This window comes from Vidua macroura, chromosome 3 (assembly GCF_024509145.1).
Source record: "Vidua macroura isolate BioBank_ID:100142 chromosome 3, ASM2450914v1, whole genome shotgun sequence".
Lineage (NCBI taxonomy): Eukaryota > Metazoa > Chordata > Aves > Passeriformes > Viduidae > Vidua > Vidua macroura.
The window spans coordinates 20878549-20904341 of NC_071573.1; the positions used below are offsets into that span (position 1 = coordinate 20878549).

The 25793-nt window shown below is 38.6% G+C and overlaps 2 protein-coding genes across 3 annotated transcripts in view; one reads left to right on the plus strand and one right to left on the minus strand.

Annotated features, from left to right (window-relative positions):
• RBKS (ribokinase) overlaps positions 1 to 12225 on the minus strand; it is a 72198-nt gene extending 59973 nt beyond the window's left edge. Inside the window, exon 1 of the mRNA XM_053973983.1 lies at positions 12079 to 12225. Coding sequence (XP_053829958.1) covers positions 12079 to 12128 — 50 coding nt within the window. The 5' untranslated portion in view covers positions 12129 to 12225. The remainder of the gene's footprint in view (positions 1 to 12078) is intronic.
• Positions 12226 to 12497: 272 nt separating this feature from the next.
• BABAM2 (BRISC and BRCA1 A complex member 2) overlaps positions 12498 to 25793 on the plus strand; it is a 163288-nt gene continuing 149992 nt past the window's right edge. Inside the window, exons 1-2 of one of the 2 annotated variants that reach the window (XM_053972892.1) lie at positions 12498 to 12540; positions 15903 to 16062. In XM_053972892.1, the coding sequence (XP_053828867.1) occupies positions 15935 to 16062 (128 nt within the window). In that variant the 5' untranslated portion in view covers positions 12498 to 12540; positions 15903 to 15934. Of the gene's footprint in view, positions 12541 to 12954; positions 13264 to 15902; positions 16063 to 25793 lie in introns of those variants that run through there. The other variant, XM_053972891.1, reaches the window with a different exon arrangement.

A 25793-nucleotide genomic window follows, 5' to 3' on the forward strand; every position in this document is an offset into this window, starting at 1 on the left:
ATCTGTTTCGTATTTAAGATTGTGGAAATTTTCAGAATTGCTACTCTCTAGCTTTTTTTGCCTCCCACGTTGTTCTTCATTGATGTCTCTCGATTACATTATTTTTGGAATGGCAGTTACATAATTATTTTCAATACAATCTGACAGTAATGTTAGAATAGACTGTCTCTGAAACAGGCTGTGCTCACCCAAAACTGAAGCAGGCTGCCTACAGTTCCTGTGCTGAACAGAACATTGTATCATGATGAAATAGCAGTGCTGAAGCAGAAAAAAAAACCCCAATACAAAACAAAACAACCTTTGCAACCCAAGCAAAGAGTGATTTTTACATGCCCAAGTACAGATTAAGATAAACAAGACATGTGAACATTAACCTTTTTTCTATACCTCTTAGAAAAAGAATTTATCAGACAACAGTGAACAAAGCGGAAATAATATGGTTGGTTGGACAAGCCACATGGTCCTTGTTCTTGTCATCGTGATTTTCTATATACTGGTAAATCAACAAAGTAATCTGTACTATTTTTTTATTCTGATACTTTACTGATATCTGATACTGATAAAGTATGATACTTACACTTTACTATACATACAGAAAAGAGGGCACCTACCATACAAAATCTTGCTGTCAGTCTTTTTCAGGTAAAAAAATAAAAATAACCCCTACACACCATTAAGTATTGGCATTTTGCACACAAGCATATTGTGTTTTATATACTATAATATTACGAGCAACATCATAGATGTGTTTTCAGAGTACAGAGTCATCAAGACTAAGTACAGTGGGGTCCAAGTACTTATAATTTTTTTCAATAAGATGTTGTTCTAAAACCTTATAGCCAGGACAGTAATTTTGATAAATGTGATATTTTTTATCAAGTTTGTATGAGCAGTGCTTCCTGCTGAATCCATATGAGTAATGAATGAAAAGTATAACCAAAATAAGACATTGTTTACATACATTTATTCAATGTATCATAAATAATGAAAGCAATAAATATATTAAAGTACATATATATTTATTATATGAGAATAGAATAGAATAGAATAGAATAGAATAGAATAGAATAGAATAGAATAGTTCAGTTGGAAGGGACCTACAACCATCATCAAGTTGAACTGCCAGCCACTTCAGGATAAATTTTTGGTCAAGTTTTTACTTTGAAACTATCTTACTGTTGATTCACTGATAAAAGTGTTCCATCTAATTCCATCTAATTATAAAGGCACCAACTAATATCAGGGATTACAGTAACATTAAGGCTTGCAGGGCAAAGATGAGAATGTGCAGGGTGTGGGGGGAGTGTGCATGGGCTTCACTGGCCAAGATTAACTCTGCTGTGACAGGTAGGAATCTCCTCTAGGTAAGTCCCTTTACCTTTTTCATAATTTAAGCTCTCTTGGGAGAGGTAGATCCCTAAATATCAGAAGGAAAAGTGTAATTCTGTATAACCCTGGCTTCTAATGCCTACCAATAGACAATTATTGTGTCTCCATTTAAGCACAGAATTTAATGAGCAATGGGGAATAAAAACTGAAGAAAAACCTGCACATTTTTGCTGCCTCTATATGGAGTAATACAAGTTCCAACAAAACCACCAACTACTTTTTTTCCAACAGATCATTTTTCACTTGGTCCTGTCTGGGAAAAAGAAAAATGAAATTAATTTTAAAAATTATTGAACAATACTAACAGGATATTCCCAATGAATAATACTAACAGGATCAGACAATTAGAAGAAGGAATGAATATTCAATTCTCATTGCTGTTGAGAACATAAAAAATGCCAGTCTTCCCATGAGTCCTGAACTTGATCTGCTTATCCTTTATTTTCAGCTCTGACCAATATTTTTTTCTTTTTGCTGCTTATACTATCAAGGTTTATGCATTTTGTATAAATAGGTATCTGAAAGAACACAGGAAACATAGGAAGTGATGAAAGGAATAAATTAACGAAAGGGAGTTATGATACTTTGGACATAAAAGTTATTTTTGAAAGATGAGAGACAGGGAAATAGCAATACGGAAGTGCACTGTAAGAACATGATGTATGAGGACAACAAGAAGAGGTGAAAGCAAATCAGGGAACTTTCATGGTTCAACAATGACATACTATTGATGTTGCACAGGAGAAAAAGGAGGAAAAAAGGACTAAATTCAGAAATGAAAAAAAAAAAAATACAGAAGAGAGCACATCGATATATTTGGGAACATTACCACCTTACTTATTTTATAATTAGTTGTCATAAAGATCAACATGTTCTACAAAGCTGCACCTACTTTGGCAACAACTAGTGAAAAATAATTTTGTATTTTCTTCAGGCTCGAAGTGTAAGATACGAGGATCCTCAAGGGAACCTGGATGTCAGCATCAAATAACTTACTGCAGCTTGATATAGGAGCTAACAACTGGAGCCATATAAAACAAGCAAACAAAAACTTACTGGTAAGCTCCTATGGAAAGAACAGCTCAGACAGCTTCTAGAGGCAACAGAATATATATGCCTGCCCAGAGTGTTTTTACACAAATTTGTTACCATCGACTCTGTATGACTTTTATTGCAGGTTTTGATTTGTGCCAGCAGCTCTTTACTGTCAGGAGTACTAAAATTCACCCGAAGATACTTAAGTCTAGAAATGTATCTAGGAAAATTACTGTTTCCTTTAACAGTATGGCCAGAAAGTAATTCATTAACAAGACAGAATGGAATATTAATCATACCATTGTGTCTCACAAAGGGGGAGAAAATACAATATTCTTGGTGTTGGTTGTTAAAATCTAGTGCCAAGCACCTGCCTATTGTGATGAGTATTTTCAAAGGAGTTCCTTTAGATAACTTCCCATTTGACTGTTGTGAATCTTGCATGTTAGACATCTCCAGACTGAAAAGGCAAGAGACATTTTATTTTAAATAGTCAAAACCAGTTTCCAATAATAGTAGGACAACAACCAAATCATTAATAATCTGTGGAAGTTATATGGAAAAAGTATTTATTGGGGCTAGAAATTATAGATACTTTCATAACACAACATAATATTCAATGTGTAGCACGGGATATAGCAGAAGCCCAAGGAACACCCTACAGTACTGACACTGCTAGTGCCCAGTGTATTGATGCTTTGCATGCTATTTACTTGGAACTGCTCAGCTGCTAACAACCCTACAGAGAGCAAAAGGCAATAGTTGTGCTCTCTGTAAAGTGGGATGTTATAATGTGAAGCAACGGCCATATGTTACAGAGCATTACTGAGATAAAATGCCATCTTTTTGTAGCACAAAGACAAATCCCTTCTTATTCTGATATTGGACAATTGGTAAATAAGCTTTCATCCCAACATTCTCTTCCCTGATCACAACGATTTTACTTCCTGACTTTTCACTTTCTTTCAACACAGGTATCTACTCTGGGTTTTCCACAGACAGATGAAGCCTCAGAAGGAATGCAGAATGATGGGGAAGATGCAGCACAGGACGTTGCTGTAACATCACCTGAGTATATAGTCAGCAAATAAGAGCCAGGTCTGTTATGGCATTAGTAATTTTAAGTCTCCAAAAAATACATACAATAATTTTGTCTATCCTTTTATTCTAACTTGGTTCCATTTCAGTGAACAAAAATGTGAAAAGGAATTTCTTTCTGCTGTAGTCACTCATATGGTAAGAATTTCAGGATCAACCCTTTCACATCCTAGACTTTCTGTGTTACGGGACACACGCAAGTTTGTATGTACTTAGGGCACACCATTTTGGCATTTTTTTCCAAATGGTCATACCCAGATCGTTGAACAAGATATTTTATGAGAGTTCAGTTGTGTTAGGTGGGAAAATAGACAGGCTGAAATGTGCAGAGATATAGTGTCTTTCTGAAATGAAACTACATTACCAAAAAATTACTATTAATTTTGTCTCATGTTGCAATACCCAGACTGATGACGTCCATTCCTTACAAACATTCATCTAATGTCTTTTCCCTTTCTTTTCACACTTTTTTTGAGGAAAGTCTACTTCCTTGGCTTAAAAATTCTTAAGCATTTGAAGGGATGAAATAAATTATGTTTTGAGTCCACCACTGCCATCTTGCAGCATTAGCAACTGTTCTAACACTGGACTCTACATTTTAAATGGATGAATTTTCTTTTGCCATTACGGTGTTGAAACTGGCCTCTCCTGTCACCAGCCCATGAGAAAGCATGTATACCCTCAGGAAGGTTCAATAAAGAGATTCAGCTACTGATACCTGGAAAACAGAGCACCCATTAAAAAGATGAAAAGACTGATGATCACGCTATTTTACTTTTGTGGGTAGTGTCTAATAGCTTACTGACCTCCAAATGTGAAAAATTACATCCTAGTGAGAGCAGAAAATTGTGCATCTTTAAGTCAAACCATTAAGTAGCTCTGAATAACAAAACTATAAGGAGTGCCACTAGGTTTCAGACAAGTGTTCTTGGCCAGGTGAGAGAACACAAGATGGAGTAGCTGATTTTCTTCTCTCATTAGGAAAATATACCCCAAAAAAGTATCACCTGCTAGGATTAAAATATTTCTAGATTCATTTACTCCATTACACAAGTGAACTCTCCAGAGGATTAAGCAATAGTTTCCCAGCCTCACACGGACTAAAGCTAAAAGCTTGTTAAACACTAGTTTTATCTCACAAACCATAATTTTTAATAGCTAACACACATAGGAAAGGCATAATCCTCCACTGATGATATCATAGTCTAGTGCCATGGAAATGACTGCAATATCATAAACACAGGTTTAAGATGACCTCACTTTCATTGGAAAGAGGGAAATTTCACTAGAATGTGAATGACATTGGGAATAAACACATAGATACCATACAGTGAAAAACTCTCTTACTAGCCAGTTAAACTATAGAAGATGGAGACAACAACTAGAGTTACAGCTGAACAGAAATAAGGTTCTCCTGGCCAAACACTGTGTTACTGCCTATGAAACTTTAAACAGAGAGCCCTCTGAACTCCTGTCAGGGTTCCCCTTTCTAAGTTCACCACACCACAGAGGAGTCAAATCCCTGCCCTGACAGGCATACAGTTTAACCACAAGAACATGAACAAAGTATGGCTATGAGAACCCAGTGTAGGATCTCAGAGCAACGTTGTAGCTGGAATGCTTCCTAGAATGAGTAAGTCCTTCAGAAGTGGGAGGAAGAGAACTCCACAGTCTCTTGAAGCACAAAATAACATGAAGTCAGACGCAAATGCAGAAGTACGATCTCAGTGTGGCAAGTGCTAAGCATCTTGGCATCAGCTCAGGAAAATACATATATTTAACCTTCAGCTCTGAAGTACTCTAAGAGGCGTCAAACAACTCAAGGATTGGAAGCTGAAATTTGTGTGTAAGCTTTGTTTTGCCGTGAGTTGGGAACGTTAAGTACTGTGCGGGACCCCAAGTTGAGAAAAGAAGCTTGAACTGAGAAAAGGGAGTGGAGAAATGTACAAGGCGATAATGATCTCACTTAAGAAGAACCTTTTATCTTGAAGGATCTCAAAGCAATTTACAAATTTAAGCAGACCAGACACTGCAGCTGGTAGGAAAAGAAGCAGACAGCTGGGAACTCATTCATGGGAAGGAGGAGGTAACAGAGGACCCTCTGGTGCTGTATCTTCCAAAATACTGTTGCTGGGAGAAGACAGCAGGACTAGAACAGAGCTTTTCCCTGAATTTTGCCATGCAGCCATGTGAGAAAATTGCAGAAAGCAAGCAGATAGGCAGAGCTGACAAAAAGAGATGCAGAAAAGCAAAGGACCTTTTCACAACTGGGGACCTGTCACTGTTAGCACTGTAGTTTCCCTACTTCTTATCTCAATTTCAACCCTTTAGGTAGACTCTTCACACTTTCTGCAGTAAAAACTTTGGTCATTCCTATTATTTTTGCCTCTTTTAATACCTTACTCCAATTCTCTTTACTTATTCCTATCTTTTTACAAAGAAAACTGCCCTTCTTCCTGTCCTCAAATTGCAAAATGTTTTCCCAATGCACAGAAGGGCAAATAATGCTGGTTTTGGCTACTGGGATTCATGTAGTACAGGCCTGACTGTAGCACCACACTGGGTATTTTTTAGCTCAAAAGCACTATTAAATACATACTATTAAAACTTAACAAGACAAATGAGTCTAAAAAACAAGGTATATTAGTTATTGCTGAAATGGAATTGCCTCTGGAAGTAAGAACAGTGCCTAATTACAGTACACAGTAGCATAGGACACAAAATGAAGGCACCAAATGAAAGGGCAGGGACATTTCAATTAAATAGAATCCAGAAAGCAACACTTCTGTTGTGCTTAACTTAAAAGACATTGTGTGACTACTTTCACATTCATATTTCCTGAGACTTCTAAAACTTCCACATTTCCATTTAGGAAGGGGAGGAAAAAAAACCCGTCTTCATGCAAAAGAGCCAAAGACAAGCGCTGAGCAGGTGTTCTAGCACTACCAGTCCTTCTCAGAGAGGGCCCACAGCATCCTCTATGGCACAAACAACAGTTTCTTTCACAAGGTGCCAGCTGGGATCAATGGCGCACTGTCTCTTGCTTGGGGTTCACAACCTTAGTTGCAAATGCAGCCCTTGTAATGAGTTAAAAAAAAAGTCCCTGGTGGCCTTGCCCTAGTTATTTTGTGTTAAGAAGCACCCAAGCAGACATTTTCCCTCCTTTTTCCCTCTTCAATATTTTGTCTTTTTTTGTTAGAGGAACTTTGTTGGAAGCTTTCCAAATCTGGGGTATAACATCAAATACCTTTAACATGCTAGAATATTAAACTGTGTCTCACCCCAAAATCACTCAGATTTTGCTGGAGGATGACAATTTTATTTCAATTTGCAGCAGTGAAAAGCTTCTTTTGACATAAATGAGCTTGGATCAGGCCCTGTATCACCAGTGTTTGGGCCAGTAGAGATACTCAAAAGCTGTACATGCACAGTTGACAATTTTCTTACTGAATGCCATTACTGAAGATTTCATCAACTTGATTTTTATCTCATTTTTTTTGGGCCCCCAAGACACAGCTTTCTTCCTGCCACACAAGAGACGACAATCAGGAGTTTCTCTGAACATTTAGGTTCTCTAAAATCAGAGCAGAATAACAAAATGCTGAGCCTGTATATACTGCATTTAAAATGCACCCAAATTTTGCTAGGTCAGAGAAGAAGACAAGGGGGTGACAGCACCGGGTCTGAAATCAAGCCCAGATTTTTCACTATTACATAAATGAAACAATTCACAGATGACACATTCTCTCATGCCTTGATGTCTTTCACTGGATCCAAAGATTAATTTCCTCAACTGGACTAAGCTTGTATTCCTTCACAGTTGTGCTTTCCCATGCTGCTGGCAATGGCAGATTGACTAGAATGAGGAGTGGCTGCTGCACGGGAGGCATTACAGATAAAAACAAAAACACAAATGAAATGGATTTGAAGGATTCTAGAACATTTCACTGTTAGGAGAAGCAGAATAGCAAAAAAAATATCAAAACAAGACAAAACCATTAAAAGTTGATGACATGCATGAGAAATGGTGGAAACGAGAACATGTGTGAGATCTGGAAACAAAGCAAAGAAGAAAATTAAGTAATATGCGAGATTTCCTCTGATCACTTGAAAAAAAAAGAAAATTCCTTTTTCCCATTCCCACCAAAAAATGTCTGCAATTATTGTTCCAAATACTGCACTTCTGAAAAAGAAAGTACAGACATAGTTTTGGATCATGGACATTTCCAGTGTGCCAATGAAATATTTACTTCAGCACTTCAGCAGACAATAATCGCCACTAGAGACTTAAAAGGAAGACACAGACTCTCACTAACGAGATACCTTTGTCATTTGGCCCAAGCAGAGGTTTTGCTCTGTTAGCAAAGAGGATTTGATGTGTTTGGGATGTTCATACCAATGTGCAGTCACTGCTGTCCATTGCAGATCAGCAACACACCACTCTGTACGGAGCTCAGTGCTTTCTCTGCTTTGTCTTTCTGTCTTGCTGAATGCTTACAGTCAATCAGTTTAGTACTTGCAGTAATTATTAACAGTGGTTGTTACAGCGGAGGCTAGAAGCAGAACTTTTAGTTCTACTCCCTAAAGGGAGTGAAGAAACATGATAAGAGGAAAGAGGTCCACAGAAAACTAAGACTTGAAATCCTGAAAATTCTAAAAAATGCAGTTTTCCACTATTTGGACTGGTATCATTCTCTTGAGTTAAACTGAAAGACTGTTGTTGTTGTGACTATCCAAAGACTGTTTTTCCATCTTACATTTTGTTCTATGCTTCTGCTGTTTTCAATTGCCATGCCAAAGTTTCCCCTGTTTATTCTAATTGTTTTAGTGTGTCTGACTCTCATTGGCTTATATGTTTAGTCTTGTCCTGATTTAATATGAATTAAAATGCCAATGCCACGACCAGTCTGCAAATATGAGTCAGAAGAGAAACTATTTAAATAATACTGTGGATGGTACCCATCTGGTTTGATATCTAGATCATATAGAATAATGCTGTTTTTGTTTTCTACTACTATTGCCTGCTATTGCCAATGAAGTGTTGATTGTGATTGTGACCACAAATATGTTTTGCTCCTGGTCCTATTGAGCCAAAAGAGTGTGGTTTACTGCATGTATGTACGTGAGGTTGTTTTGATCATATGAAGTTCGCTTTAGAAAACCCGCATTCTGCCACTGCAGCGCTACAGGACAATGAGAAAAGAATTTCTAATGAGAACAGTGTTTTAAAAGCAAACCACTGGGGCCCTTCCTTTTAGAAGAATTTTAAGACATGCTACCCTTTCTTCTGAATTTGTTTTCTCAGAATTACATCTGAGTATCTGAATTTAACTAAAGGTCCCTGTCTTTTTCTGTCCTGGTCATTATATAAGATTCAGCACATTTCAAACTGTACATTTCCATTTCACACAGAGGTTACACTCCTTTAACTCATTAGTTTACTGTACTGAATAAAAGCATTATATGCTAATTTTTTTTTTTTTTTCATGGTGTATCTGGCTACCATATGTCCAGTGGTGACTTGAAGCTTTTTGGTACCTTGCCTCTAACAGACCTGGGAATGTTTAACATTTCAAGTCTGCCACTACCATTTCAAGTCTGTCCCTGAGCTTCTAGCTCTCCAGTCAGAGGGCCAAGGTTGTGTCCTAAAGGGTCAACAGGGTATTTTACCAGTTTGAGTTATAACACAGCCTTGTCTAGCTCTGGCAGAATCTCAATCAATATTACCTTCTAAGAAAGATAGGCTTTAGTGTTGAGTGGACAATATGCCCATTAAACGCAATGTAAACAAAAATGCGTCTGGTTTTCGCTGTGTAACTCTCACAAATTTATTCAGGCTCCTCCAAATGAGTGATAGGCATTTAACATGATCACTCTTGTCCATGTCTTTTATAAACTGAAACATCAGCACAAATGACAAACTCACAAAACCCTGATGCTCCTTCATTCCAGCTGAAATGAGCCCTAGCTTTAAAACCAGAATATGCAGCCCCCGCTAAATCCCATACACAAAGACAGTCAAGAGTTATGCTCCTGGAATCTAATCCTAACCCTAACCTGACAATTTTTATATTTCATAAAGCTTGTTTATAGTTTCGTGTTCCACCTAGGCACAATCAAGCCTACTGCTTAATACTTTCTGGTAATTTTACCCAGATTTTCTTAACCCAGGATACATTTAAACAATGTCTGCATAGGTAACACATGGAAATTTTGGTCAGATTAAACTCTTGCCAGCTGAATGTAAACACACTGTTCTTCTTATTTTATTAAGTGCCTGAAGTTCTGTGCTAGTAACAGAAAGAATGAAGCCATCCCTTCTTTTTCAACTGAAGCTGATTAGCTTATCACTTATAAAAAGCCCTTTCAATGCTACTTAAAGCAGAGGCTAATAATGGTGTCAGATATGTACTTGTGATCGCATTTGTACACTTTAAGAAACCCTCTCAGCTGATTGAAAAGTGAAATGGCTTTTCTTCAGCCATTTAATCTCAGTGTAACAGCATCTGTCACTCCAGCCCATGGTGTAATTTCTGGTTACAGTACGGTCAGTCAATATGCCTTCAAATAAATTACTGCATTTTTATAATATCAAACATGCAGCCAAAAAAAAAAACTTAAAAAAAGAGTAAGAAGTTTTCTTGTTTGTTTGTTTGAGTATCAAGAAAAGCCCAGAGCTGCAGCTGTCAGCAGTGCTTAAACTGGCAATTTTATTACTACTTTTCCCCCCACATTTTAGACAGACAGGAAAAGGAATGTCTTGAGGTTAGAGCACCAAGTTTTACATTTCAGTGCAACGTCATAAGCATCTGAGAGCTCATTCACACATAACATCAAGATCAGTTCCACAGCTCTTACTCTGACAAGCTCTTACTCTTACAAGACAACTATTCTCCTTGGAAAGATGCCAATGTGTTCTGCAAATTACACAGAGCATTAAATCTTTCTGACACAGGTTCTATGATTATTTAAGGGGCTTCATCATTTCTGCAACACAAGTCTAAGCCTAAGCAATATTCACTCCTCAGCATGTTCCTCTAATCACGTGTTCTGCTCTTTCTTGACCCACAGGCTTTGGTATAATTGCCTGTTGATAAAGAATTTTTTTTTTACTGCAGAATTCTGAGCAGGACAAGGTGATGCAGTCCAGATACATACACTTTAAATCTTACTTTTACGAAGTCTGCATATAGAGTATGGAGATGTGTTTAAAATAGTACAAATCAAAGACTGATTTCCAAGTTTACTGGGACTGACAAGGCCAGCCAGTTCAGGTTAGAATTTGCATCGTGAATTCTTCCAATTTCGCTTGAATTCTCCTGTTATTTATTACTGACTACAAAGCCAGGCCTACTGGAACCAAGAGCTTTCATGAACTTCTGTACTTCAATTTTTCAAAGAAGTTCTCAAACCTTACCTATGTACAAAAAAGAAAAAGAAGAAAAAAAGACAATGAGACCCAAGTATTTAATTTAAAAAACAAAATGCTCAGAAAACAAATAAAGATTTATTTTAAATTAAGATATTAATTTAAAAAACTTTTTAAATAATTAAAAAATAGCTTTGCAGTTCAGAGTTGCTAAGTTTTTGAGGGCTTCCTATATACACTTCTTGATATGTTTGGATATGAATACCTTGGGAGGGCCTCTCTCTCCCCCTCTCCCTCAATCTCATTTCCAAGTGTCACACAAAATGTATGCAAGTAATCAACTTACAACCTACTGATTCATGGAGCTAACTTTGGGGTTTTTTTGCAATATTAACCTTGCTTTCTGCTTTTCAGTGGAGACAAGTGTGCTTTTAACTGAAAATGTGTTATGGTGGACCAGCTTGATTTACTTCCATAAAATCGTGTCAGACTCCTCTGCGCATAACGAGTATCAGAGTTCCAGGTTTCCCGTGCGGGTGCCTAAGGAACGCTGCTTCACTGGCCAAGGCCAACGCGGACCCACCCGGCGCAGCTGAAAACACAAACCCAAGTCTCTCCTCTCTCCAGAGTCACACACAGCTGATCAAAGCTCCGGCACACAACACGTTCAAACCTCTCCCCGTTCCCACACTCTTATTTCAAAGTACTATTTGCAGCTGACATCACCCGGGTGCAGCCGCCCCCCTTCACAGAGTCTCAGAATCCCAGAATGGATAAGGCTGGAAGCGACCACAGCGGGTCACCTGGTCCAGCCTCCCTGCTCAAGCAGGGTCATGCCAGGGCACATGGCACAGGGGTGCATCCAGACCGTTCCTGAAAGTCTGCACAACCCCTCTGAGCAGTCTGTGTCTGTGCTCAGTCCTTGCCTCTGCCGCAGCCACGGTTCCCTCTGCCCGGGGCCGAGCGCTCCGCCCGCCGCGTCTGGCGCCGACCCTGCTTCTGCCATCCCGGCCCGGGAAGAGACGTGACACCGCTTGGTTCGGCCCGGGGCGCATCCCGGCCCGGCCTAGCCCGGGGAGGCCCGGCGTGCCTGCCCTGTTCCCTGGGCACCGTGACGCCCTGCGCTCCCATGACCTCAGGGGTCGCTCTGCCCAGTGCGACCAGAAAAACCCCCACCCAGTACTAACCTGACCAGGTCGGTCATACAGGATCCCACCACCACAACCTCCGCGGCCATGGCGCCGGGGCGGCCCTTGGACCCTGACCCCGACCCGCCCCGGGCCCCGCCACGGCTTCTCGGGTTGCCATGGGCGACGGGCTGCCCGCGGGGACCTTCGCCCGGCAGGGCTGTCCACGCCGAACGCCTGCTGCCACGACCGCCCCCTCCCCGTTCCCCTCTGTCCCGCGCCGCTCCGGCCGCGGCCGAACCGCTGCCCCACGGCCTGCGCGGCAGCACGGCCCGCACAGGCACTTGCGGCGGACGCCAATATTGGGCCGGTGAAGACCCCTTCGGCCCGGGTGGGAGCGGCGGCGGCGGCTGCGGCGCGGGGGGAGCGGAGGCGCGCACGGTGCGCGGCGGGGCGGGGGCGCGCACGGCGGGCGCGGGGGCGCGCACGCCGTTGCCAAGCGGCGAGTTCCGGCCGCCGTAGGTAATGGCGGGGCCGGGACGGGCGGGATGGGGCGAGCGAGTCGGGCAGGGAGAGCGGGAGGGAGCGAGCAACGCTACAGCCTTTCCCGGGCCAGCGGCGGGCGGAAGGGGAGCCGGCGGAGGCCGGCGTTAGCACCGCCGCTGGGGCGGGGCGGGGCGGGGCGGGCGCAGCGCCGCGGGTGGCGGCACCAGCTGGGGAGGGAGCGGGGCTTGGCCAGGGTCAGCCCGGAACGGGAGTGGATGGACGGAAAGTTCCCCCTGAATGTGGCGAAGAGCTTCTTTACTTTGTGGGTGACCGAGCACTGCAGCAGATTGTCCAGAGAGGGTGCGGAGTCTCCATCACTGGAGATACTCAAGAACTGCCTGGACACAATTCTGTGCTATATGCTTCAGGATGACCCTGCCTGAGCAGGGAGGTTGGTCCAGATGACCCGCTGTGGTCCTTTCCAGCCTTACCCATTCTGGGATTCTGAGCGTTCTTCCGTGCCAGGGCTTAGGTAACTTCGTTGTTCACCCGGGGCTCCGCAGATCCACACTGCTGATCGCATTCCATGGCTGTGTTCGGGCATGGCTGCAGGAGGTGGCGGTCGTGGGTCCTCTCTTTTCCCCACTCACACACAGACACAAGCTCCTGCCACCCGCCCCCAAAGTGAAAACCACGCAACCAGCTTGCCGACGGCTACGCCAAGAGGGTTAGACAGGAGAGGTCCTGTCACGCTTCCAGGTTTCCATCACAATATTCACCTTTTCCTTTTTAAAATCTCGTAATCCTCATTATGTTATGGCCGGTGGTGGAAAGACAGAGTATCTTGTATCCTGACTCTCTCCGGTGCCCAAAGCAGTGCCCGGGACTTCATGGTTACTGTGACGCCTGTGTAACATTGCCCCGAAGTCACAGTGATACCCAGCTGAATCTGAGAGGATTCAACTATTAGTTTGTTTGCTTCTTTCCAAGGTTTTGTTTTGGGAGGGAAACAGTCCAGTGAATTTTGTTTTTCTTAATTCCCCTGAGTTTGTTTGTGTTCAGTTTCCAGTACTGTGGGAAACTTACGCTGTAGAAAAACAATGTATATGACAACTGAAACTTAGGAAACTGGTACAATTTGTGTTCTAGTTTGTAAAGCCCTTTGTTTACAAAATAAATCGGTGAGTTTACTTGATAGTAACCCTTTAAGTATTGTGTATCTGGCTTGTTAAATAGAAGGTACCGTGATTTTAAAAAATGATGCAATAAAATACAGAAAAATGCCTAACAGTCATTTAAATCTTGTTTTGACAATATCTGCAAATTTTATTATCATAAAGATAAGGAATCTCATTTTAAAGTTCCTTTTGGAAAGTGCATCTGGTGAGCTGTGATCACCAGGTGTATCACAGCTCTCAATTTCACCTTCATAACACTTACAGTCCCCTTAAAATGTGTCATTATCAAAATCAATTCTGTGATCTTAATGTATAACTTCAGGATTGCTAGAAGGATACCTTATTTTTCAGCATGTTCTTATGATTTTAGAAGTTCTTAACTTCATCAGTCCAGCTGCTCCCTGCTTGAAATTACTCTTCCCTGCAGCAGGGCTGGCAGACTGAAGTATGTGCCCTGTTGTAATCACTCTTGTGCAAAGTGCTTAAACTAATTTTTATTAGCAGTTCAATCTAAGCCACTGGCCTTTGCATTGAAATATATCAAGAATGGGCTTGTGTTTTCTCAGTCCCTCTGGGGAAGAATAAAGGTGAGTAGGCAGAAATTTTTAGTAGAAAAGCAGCAAACTGGAGGTAGTATCTTAAATTGCTGTAGGTGTTTGCTAAACAAACTTAAGTTGTTCCACTGTCAATTAAATCATACATGAGAACACCTTATGTGTTAGGGCATGGATACATAGTCTTCAGCTTCTTCACTGCCATAAAATGTAGAAGACAGTGTATTAAAGATAATTACTGTTTTTAGGAAGTCTTACTTTATTAGTCTTTCAGTTTGCCTCTAAGTGCCTAGCCTTTGCTTTATTAAGATATATTCTGAATATGTAGGACAAACATGTAACATTGCTTCCTGCTACTCCAGTGTGAATGGCTTTCATGAGAACAGAATGTGAAATTTAATGTTGCTCCCAGTTACAGAGATTTAGTAGATTCTGCAGAATATCCATTAGTTACTAATTAATGCTTGTAAACTGAGTGTGAGAAACAACAGAAAATTGCAATTATTGCCATGAGTTGTTCACACTCTTGTTATAGAACACTTACTAATACAGCAGTCCATATGCAGCATTTTTAAGAAAGTGAATGCTGTGTGTATTACTGTTTTTCAATTAAATGCTATTTTAAAAAATATTTTTGAATGCTGAGGATTTATGTATGAACTCTTCTGTCCCACTTAGCAGTGGCAAGTTCATGTTATCTTCAGTCATTTATAGCCTTGTTTTCCAAAACTACCAAGTTCAGTTAATTTTCATATGAAGCTCTGTGCCTTAGAATGTGATCAAATACATCAGCATTTTAATAGGTTGGTTACCCTTCTTTTCTACCACTTCTCCTACCACAGTCTGTTGTTGTCCACGTACTATAGTCTTTTTGTGGTGCAATGACTTAAAATGTGTGTATGCTCAGTTTCTGCATTTCATCTAGAAAGCAACAGGTTACTTAAGTGTGCTAAATTAATGGCCTAATTGATTTAGCATAAGGTCATGTAATTGCAAGCACTTCTGAACAAGCTGTGCTTAAAATGTGTGTACATCAGCTTCCTGATCTGTTACGTGAAGATTAGGATGCCTTTCAAAGAGTGCGGTGATACCACTGAAAGAGAAGCAGTGTTAGCTTTTAAAAGGCATCATGAAGTTCTATAAATTGCCACCTAATGAAGTAGTATAAAAGTAATACTGATTATTAGTGAGCACACTAGTGCTCTTGGAAATTGCAGGTGAGAATACTGAGAGGTATCAAACCCCTGGGCCCATTGCAGTTAATGTAAGTTCCACTGATTTCCGGGGAAGCGAACAAGTGTGACTTGTCATCAATTACAGACTGACTGGGAATGCCCACAAGAAGGACTAGGCGGGGAAGTGTCAGAGTGGCCCTCAATTTTATGCCTCTTTTTCAGAGGCATAGGACCTTAATTAAAGGCGCCTAGGACATAATTCTGGTTTTATATTGATACCAAATAAACAGAGTTCATTGAATGTTGCAGAGGTGGGAGGAAAATAACCCACCTGTGTTTATTTTTTCTCTATAAACCTGTGCACAGTTCTGTTACTCTACACTCCTGATCTTTTGCATGCTTAGCTTTTTTTCTGTCGATGTTTGCAAAATACATGTGAATCTACATCAAATAAGTAGATAATTTAAATTTTTTATTTTCTCCCTTTGCAGCTCAAGACAAAAGGAAGGAGGAACATAATAAAATGTCACCTGAAGTGGCCTTGAACAGAATTTCTCCAGCACTTTCGCCCTTCATTTCCAGTGTGGTCAGGAATGGAAAAGTAGGACTAGATGCTACTAATTGCTTACGGATTACAGACTTGAAGTCTGGGTGAGTTCCTCATCTAAAAAGAGCACCCAACCCCTCACAGTTGTCTTTTCAGAACTGAGTTTTATTAGGTTCATGTGTTTAAGCATTTTGAACACAGCTGGAGTTGACATACTAGCTACATTATTTTTTTGTCTTGCTACCATTTTGTAGTTTGGGAGACTAAATTTGTCATATTTTTGGCAATAATAATCTTGTTAAGACACTCGCATCGCTGCCACTTGATAGTGCTGGTTTTCAGCGGTGAGATAGTTACAAACACTTTTTTCTGTTGTTTATCACTTGCTTAGTCAGTCTTCTCTGTATACCAAAAATTGAAAGACATATTTGTGTGACCCTACCTGTAGTCATGAATATGCCAAACCAGAAGAAAAATTAACTTTTCCTTTATCTGGCCTCCCTCAAGTTCAGTACATCAAGTGGCTGTAGGGCCAAGTGTTTGAAATAAGCTAAGCTACTCCTTTTATTTTTCATTCTAGAGGCGTTCAGATTAGTTTTCAGATAGTAATAGAATTTTGGGATTTGCATATACAAACAGACTTTGGTATATAACCTCTGTGAATAATACATGAGGAGAGTGAAATGTTTAGATGACACGTCAGAAATTGCTTTATTCTTACAGAGTTGGGCATCTAACAGCATCTTTTTGATTTGGTTTTTTTTTTTTTTTTGCTACAGGAGCTCAGAGACTGAAATTACTTTTGCTTTAGATACACAAATAATCTTGTTTGTACAAACTACTGCTTTGTGTATCGTTTTGAATGATAGCATAATAAAAATAACAAAAGATGGTCAGAAGCACCACAAATCACTGTTGTTTAAAATGCAGTTCTGCTGAAAACTTTGTTTAATGTGCTTCTGAAGGCTGTTTTATTATATTTTCATGAAAAGCTTTGGAGGTGCTTTTCTGGTTGTAACAATGCCTTTTCAGGAATGAGGTTTGCATTCTGGGGTTAGTTTGAAAGGAACCATTCCCTCCCTGTGAGGTGCTGGGACAGAGTACAGAATTTACGTGGAGGTCTAAGAAGCCATGACTTTGTTATTAGTGTTGACTGGCTTGACATTTAAGCTTGCAAATTACATGAGACAGGCTGAGCACTTCTGCATCTGCTGCTGTCATTTCATGCTAGATCTTGCTTTCCCTTGAACTAGTCTTCTAGGAAAGCTGTGATGGGAGCTCTTATATTTTTCCAATTGAAGTCTAAGAGAAAGGAATACAAAGTAAAGTAGAGAGAAAATGCAACTATTTGTTGGGAGGTGGCTACGGGGTTTGCTCTCTACCCACTGAATGCTTATGCTGCCTGTCTTTAAAGTCAGAGATTAAAATAATAAAAAGTGGTATTTTCTAGCTGATTCTTTTCACTGGTATTTTTAATACGTGTCTAAAGTTTTTGGGCACTGATCTTGCCAAGAAGATCTCATATTTTTTTTAAAACCTGAGTGTTTTCCAGGAGTTTATTCTTTAAAAAACTAAAAGCTGCCAGCAGCTGCACCTGTCACTCAAACCCAGTGATTCAGATTGTATAGTAACTGTGTTAATGTGGAGTTTACACACAAGTACAGCACCTGACAGAGGTTGTCTCATATCTTGTTTAAAGACCCTGGCCCTTCTAAATGCACATGTTAGAAATACTTTTTTCCTTGTTCAGGAACATAAGCATAAACCTCATTCTTTATGCTGAGTCTTTGTTTTAGCTGGAGGTTGTCAGGATAATCAAGATTCTTCATTTATTTTAGAATTATTTTGAAGGTTTTCTTTCTTTGGTACAACTAGTTCTTAAAACCATTGCTGTAAACAGAATTAATTAACAATTGCTTGAAATTGCTTTGAAATGTAAATTTCATGCATGTGTTTGTAGGAAGGATTTTTGTTTGTTACAAATAAATTATTGGTTATTTATAACAGAAAATTTTGAATTCATGTGACAATATGGAAATACAAAATTCTCATGATTTAGTGCTTTATGCTGTCGCTGAACTGGTGAACAGTGCAAATTACTTACCATACTATGGATGAATCACAGTATTACAGAGATGTCCCTTCTGTAACTCAGGATCTAATTCAGTGGTCTTTAACCTTGGTACGGGAGTTTTTTGACACTCCACAGACTGTTTCTCAGAGTCTCATGTCAGCTGATAAATAGCAAAATCCTTAACCCATAGTCTTGTTAGTAGATTTAAATTTGTTGCTTCATACTGACTGTAGAGGAAAATTTTGTAGGGCTTTGAGAGTTCAAAAATGAATTGAAGGTCATTGGCCTACTCTCCTCACCTGTACTCACATCACAAGATGATCCAAACCCCTGCATACTTTCACTTTTATTACACTTTTTTAAAGGAAACAAAATAATGCAGACAAAATAATCAGAAGAGGCAAATGTAGGTGATATCAACGTGAAGAAAGAGAACTGTGAGGCCATTGAAGTTGGACATAAATGGGAAGAAAATGAGAACTATTTTTAGAGAAATGGGATGAAGTTCAGAATATCAAATGCAAAACTCCCTTCAATTTCAATGGGTTGAAATCAGACTTTAAACTTAGAAAGTGGAACCAGGCAGGTTTAGATTAAATGTTTGAAGTTAGATAAAAAGCAGTACTTGTTCGCAAATGAGTATGACCACTTAGTAGTACAAAGTTCAGAAACTTTGCTTTTGAATACTGATTGTACATTTATTCACACGTGACTGGGGTTGTACACACACTAGTCTAGGCTGTTAAAACCCTAGCCTAGCTTGAGTTTATTACAGAACATGCAAATATTTTCTGCTTTAACTGCTGTGTTATGTGGAAGATTTTTAGTAATAAATATATACAATTTTACTGTAACCTTTAAAATCTTATAATAGTTAAGGTAATCATCTCAATAGCTATTAATTTTGAAAACAGAAGCATCTGTAAGCTTCTGAAGAGGAGCTATATGGTTGCTCCACTGTCACATACCATACTGTTACTCTTAGAGAAAATAGGAGTTACTGTTGTTACATCCCTTCCCTAATGAACCAGTGCTTTACAATGTATAGCAAAATAAAATGTTCAAACTGGAGTATCCATCCATTCTCATTTCTTAGATCTTAGAAACAGGATGGCTGTGGTTAGCAAAAAATGATGGTAACATACTGAATAAAGTAGTACTTCTAAGGCTTTGCCCACTCAGAGCCTTGGTTTTGATATTCTCAGAAGTGGAAAGTATTTCCTTTCTGTTTCACCAGTAGAAGATCAAGTACCAGATTTTAGCCTATCACATCAGTTGATTTTGATTTGTAATGGCAAGTATATTAAGCCTTTAATTATTTGAAAAGTCAATCCATATGTCAGATAGTTTTAGTAAGGAACTTGTTTTGCACTTATTCTGACTTATTGCTGAGATTGACAACTTTTGTTGTGTTTTATAAACTGTATTAAAGAGCTGATGTTACATGTATGAGGTATGATGATATGTTAATTTGCTTTGCTTTCAAGTGTGGGAGGGAAATATGTCATAGTAAGGAAATCCTATTGTTTTGCAGTCTTTGAGTATGTAAATGTTTTATAATAACATGTTACAGTTTCATAATGTCTGTGTGTTTTACAAACTTATTAGACAGTACCAGTCTCATAAGACACATACATTTACATCTATGATTAGGATATTCAGAACCAAATACTATTTATAGAATTTATATGGCCCCTGCTGATGCAGACCCCTGAATGGAGCTCAGTAATGTGGCATAACAGAAAAGAAAGAGACTCTGCAACGGAAATACTAATAAAAGGTTAGGTGGCCAACTTTTCTTATAAATAGGGCACCACAGTGAACAAAAGTAGAACTGGGGTGTAGGGTCATGTCTGAAATACAGCACCTTAAGCAGCGTTGATTCTGGTGATAAGAAAACCCTGGCAGGCGTCTCTGTTGCATTGATAAAAGACATTCTTCAAGATGACAGAGTGGATGAAAGCATATTTAACTCTTGCATAGGATATTACTTTGTTCTAGACCCAAAGAAAATAGTGCTGCCACTTGAGTCAATGTCATTTATTGTATCATTCAGTCAATCTCTACTAGTGTCTCTTTGAAATACTGACCCGTCTTAATTAGATATTATAATCTACTCATAACCAACTGAATTGTGGCTGAGGCATTTTTCTTAGCATTTACACATATAATCATGGGAAAGATGTTGAATAGGGAAAAGTGATTATTATGTAGATTTAGAAATAGAGGATATTTTCCTATGTGAAGGGTGTTTAATTGTTGTATAATGTAGAATCCAGTTATTTAAGAGACTGCTGCTTTTCCTATGGTGCGTTACAAGAGTGAAAGACATAGTTGTGGTGGTCATTGCCTTTGAGAACTCTTTTTTTCCCTACAGCTGTTCATCAGGGCCCATGCTTGAACTTCAAATTATGCTGCAAGCCTATTCTTCTTACTCAACAAACTTGATTTTGTTTTTTTAAATTACTTTGATGTGTTCCGCCAGGCAAAATTTCAAAATTAATTTAAAGCTGCATATATTAAGATTCTATTTTTTTAGATATCCACTCATAACAAAATTTAAAATTTCATACTTTCATGGTTATATTTATTCCATATTTATGAGAAGATTAACTGTGGAATTTTTATGTAAGTAGTTTGTAGTAAACCATATTAGTATTTTGTTCTTTTCGCTTGTCTTATTCACTATTTATTTCTGCCTCTCTGCTTGATATTGAGCTATATGTGCAAGTAGTTATGTTCCTGAAAGAAACCTATATGAAGAGTGGTCAAAAGAATGTAATTCTTTCTGGAGTAAATTTCAACATAAAAATTTATTATCAAGCTGTAATAAGGTATTTATAGCTTTATTGCCCTGCTTCCTAGGAAGCAGTGATGATTTACTTTTTTTCTGTTATCAAGTCGACTGCAATATGCTTTGGTATTTCCCTTTCTTTTAGGCATTTCCCTTTTTAAAGTAAATATGCATTTTTATGTGCATATTTTGTGAAATAATGTTGATTTTAGCTGTGATACTATTATAGTACTGTAGCAGTTATTTAAAGCTTTGCCTTAGTCTTTTGCATTTGATTAATTTAAAATGGAAGATTCTACTTTAGTTACTTGAGGAAGGTTCATATCCATTATTCACATTGGTGTCTGTAGGTAATTTTTTAAACGTGTTTATGTTTTGTTTATATATAAAGTTTAATGAATCTGACTCTTCTGAACACAAGTACTGTGAAAAACTGTTTTTAAAAATAGCTATGTTTTATGTAAAATGTGTGCTTGAAAGGATGTGGCAGCTTCTTAGAGGTGTGGTTTTATGAGTCCTTTACTGCTGTATTGGATAAGTCGTGAGCTGTCACCTTTTCACAAAGTAGGTTATTTCATTCCAGGTTCTGATTATAAATACAGTTCTTCAATGCAGAGCATCTTACCACTAGAAGTTTATCTCTCAAGTAAAAGGTTGAAGTTCTGATGGGACAGTTTGAGAGAGCTGGTGCTGTGGAGCAGCACTTGGAACTTGGAACAGCAGTTTTTCTGTGCTGGTTAAAAAAGACTTGACTGTCTCCAAGGTTGCACTCTCCTGCATTTGTTTCTAAATGATGAAAAACAAAGGCAAAGTGTCTGTCTGGTAAAAGGTCAAAGTGTAGGGCATACATTTGGCAGTGGTTTTATAAATAATCTCCACAATGTTTGGCATTCTTTTTACACCAGTTTTAAACAAGGTGCTTGAAATGGTTCAGAATAAAAAAAATCTGTGTTAGTCAGTTTCAAGTGCTATGAGGAAAGAAAAGATTTTAAAAAGTAAAGGTAGCACTAGATAATTGCAGTAACTTGGACTCTCATTTAAAAGACTATATACATATTCCTGAGATTATTTTCAGTTTAAATACTGCACAATGTATCTTTGCTGGTATTTTTAAATGGGGACAGTGAGTAACTTCCTCTTGTTTGGCCTTGAAGAAGGTAAACGCTGTGTTTATCACTATTATCATGTAATAAAAATTAGAAGAAACTATTTGATACAGCTGTTTCTTTTCTGTGTAAGGAGAGCATCACATGATGTAGTACCAATAGTGTGCTAAATGCTGTTGGAAAGGTGTACCTTAACAAGGTGTTTAAATGTGGTTTTGCTATCCATGTGTTGGGAATTCATTGAACGTTTCTTGAAAATGGGGTTTGTGTTAGTGTAGGTCTATGCCCAGGTCTTTCTGTTGTAACAGATGTCTGTTATATCTTTGCATTGTGCATCACTACAGGAGAAAAAAATTCCTAAGATTTTATTTTTTGTTATAAAGACAGCTAAATCCTAATAATTGGTATCCATACCAATTTCTTCACTTCCAAATCCTTGCATTTGTTTAATATGAACTGAACAGATCTCTAGCATGCCATGTGTCTTGGATGCATATTGCATTTTACCAGGAGGTAAGAACAGCTCACTTTTTTTTTTTTCCATCTCATTAGTAAAGAAGAATACTTTCCTGGATAGGTGGTCAGTAAATTCCTCCAGTCTTACACATGAAGTTATTCCTTGTATGCATGATTCTCTCATAGGCATGCATGTATATGTGGCATAACATTAAAAAGCTAAGGTACACTTGTGATGAAACCGAAGCAAAATATGAATTTTTGTTTTAGCTTTCTGTTGCAGACATTGTCTGATGAAATTAGGGACTTAAAAAGCATAGGAGATGATCAGAGGCTTTATCCTGACAGACCAGTATGCAACACTGTTGAAGATCATTCTCTAGCAGTGTGCGAAATAAGAGTGAATTATGAAATGTAATAATTATTTTTAATCTGTTTCTTGATATAAGATCTTAGGCATTCACCTGGCATTGCACTGCCAGTGTAGGCATTCTTTGAAGCAGCTCTTGTCTGACTGAAAGTGAGCATCTCAAAAGAATATTTAGACCTGTATGTGTAAACTAACAGAGTTCAGTTTGCTCTTGATGTCTTTATTGAAGATACTAAGTTCAGTCCTTGAGATAAAAGTAAGCCTCCTAACTGATCCATAAAAAAGTAAAAGACACTAAAAGGGAACATGCTTATTTTGTCTTTCCTGAGAGAAGGGAATTTGTGTCTGAGGCAAACCACTCCACAGTGTAGGCCACAGGTTCTTTTCTCTGTAATCTGTGGTATATGACTGAAAGAATAAAATTAGACCATTGGGACTGAATATTTTTAATATTGTACAGTTAAAGAATTGCAGTGATAAAACTGAGTTAATTAGGGCAAATTGCAGAGTTTCATTATGGGAAAAAGACCAAAGAAATAGCCAAATATAAAGCCCTCTAAGCTTACATTGCCTAAAAAAACTGACCCCAGATTCCTGTGCATCACTGTACACATTACTGAAATAATATCTTTAAACCAAAAATATGACATAGTAATGTCTGTTCTGTTTTGGATGGTCAGTTCTTTTTTCACCGGAAAAACCTGATTAGATTGGTCTTGTTTATAGTTAGGGCTACCAGTAACCTTTTAAAATGTCTCCCAGTTTATATTATTTATTTCTCTGTTTTCTACTCCTTCCTTTAGAATGTTGGTTTCAGTCTCTTCAGTAAAAGTTGATAGGTTTTTCATGCATTTCAACCATGAATTTTTTTTTTCAGGGGGGAGGGGGAGGGGGTGAGTAATACATAGTTTCATGTTCTTTGTTAAGAATTCTTCTGTACTGAGAATTTTTTTAACTAATAGATGGTGATTATCTGTCCTGTTTTCCAGGCTGCCATAAGTGTTAGTCATTAGCCTTAACTTAAGCCCTATGAAAGTGAAATGGTTTCAGGCCAACTGCAAACAGGCAATGAAGACATTTAGAAGGAATAATTTCCTCAGAGATTTCTAGTAGTGTAGTGTCTTCTGTGTACATGACTTCCATTGTTTTAGTTTTAACCTGCTGTGCAGAGGCAAAATTCAGTTTTATTAGATAGATACAGAAAGGGGGAGAACTTAGGGGTGTAGGAGAGGTGCTAGAAGTGGCATACAGGCAGGTCAGGGCATCTTAGTGGGCTGGGGACTCAGACTTACAAGAACTTAGGGTAGACTGGACCCTTTTTTCAATGGGATCTAAAGGTGACTGTGCTTATAAATAATCTTGTCATTGCTGGAGGTCCTGTGTGGTTTTCTGTGCCTGTGAGGCTGATAAGAGGTGAGCCAAGCCTAGCTTCTGCTGTGATACTGGGAGAAAACAAGAGCTGGACAGTGAGGGCAAGGATAAGCATTTGCAGGGAAGAAGAGGATTTTTTTGACTGTCATCAAGAGAAATGTATATGGAACCCCTTTCTTTAGGTATAGTTAGATGGGACCATGGGAAGAGTGATGCTTAATCATATGTTTTATGATGTCATCTTGAAAATAGTATTAGCACTGCTGAGGTGGCTGTGAACTGTGAGAATTAATGTAAGAATGAGAAGTTAGAGAAAGAAAAGGTGAGCTGAGGGGTTCTAGAGTGAGGCTTTTGGAGAAAATGTAACATGCAGCGATGTGGGGCTTGCTTTCTGCAGGTGCAGTTCTGTGGGGTGGTCTGTTGTAATTTTACCTGTAAATTTCCTTTGCCTTTTGATATTTTTAGTCTACTACATGTCTTTATTGTTGTAATTGATCTAAAATAATGCTAGAAATAGGAGAACTACTGATATTTTTATTCAGGTGGTATCTTTGTGGCTTTGTGCTGTGTCTCTGGTCTTGTAATATTTTATATTAATATACTTAATCTGAAGTTGCCCTTTTGAATATGTGTGGGACTGCAAACTATGGATTTATGTTCTAAATGTGGTGATCCTTGCTTGGCCTAACTTTCATATCCAAAGAACTGAATTCATTGTCATATTAAAATAAATTTCTCCTGAGAGTCTATAAATTAGGAAATCAATTAATATAGGCATCTGTGACCAAAAATATCTAAAACTCTTCAATTAGAAGAAAACTTTGAAAGGGAAATGCAGAAGACATAGGATCATTGGATCCCTCCTAATATCCATAGAATCATAGAATGGTTTGGGTTGGAAGGGACTTTGAAGATCATATAGTTCCAACTCCCCCATCCCCAATAAAAGGGATGAGACCCATTTATTGTTTATTTAGTTTATTAAAGGGAGAAAATGTATAAACATGGGTTATGATTTTAGTCCTTGAGGTTTTTCCCTGATACCAATTCACTGCATTTGCCAATAAAATGAAATAAATTACTTAGAAAATGGATAGGGAGTCTTTATGGCTGCTACAGCCAATATTGTGAGCAATGCTATGTGGCTTATTAAAGCTGATGTTTATAATAGCTCAGCTTTTGTGATGTGCTGTATGAGTATGCTTTTTCTGTGAACACTGAAAGGATATGAAACTCCAGGTGGTTGACTGTAATTTCATACTTGGTGAAGAATGGTTCTCTTTTAGAATAATCTAAAAGTAAAAATGTTCCCTGTCTGATTTTATTTTTCTTTCTCCGGAAATGGAGTTCACTTTAGTGAACAGTAGAAATAAAACATGTGACATGTTATTAGGTTGTAGCTCATTGCAAAGTAATAGATAATTGAATGGCAGCTGTGAAAAGCTGAAACATGGTTTGAATCTGTCAGAAGGGGAGGGAGATGAAGTAAATCCAAATGATGCATCTGCCACTCCCTCATACTCTTCACTAAAAATTTGCTTATGAGTTCCAAGAATTTGGGACAGCTGGTCTTACAATATAATGAAGGAGTGCCTTTTCCTTGCGTGAACATGTGACAGTTTATGATACTGCAAATTCATTAGTTTATTTTCCTAAACATATTA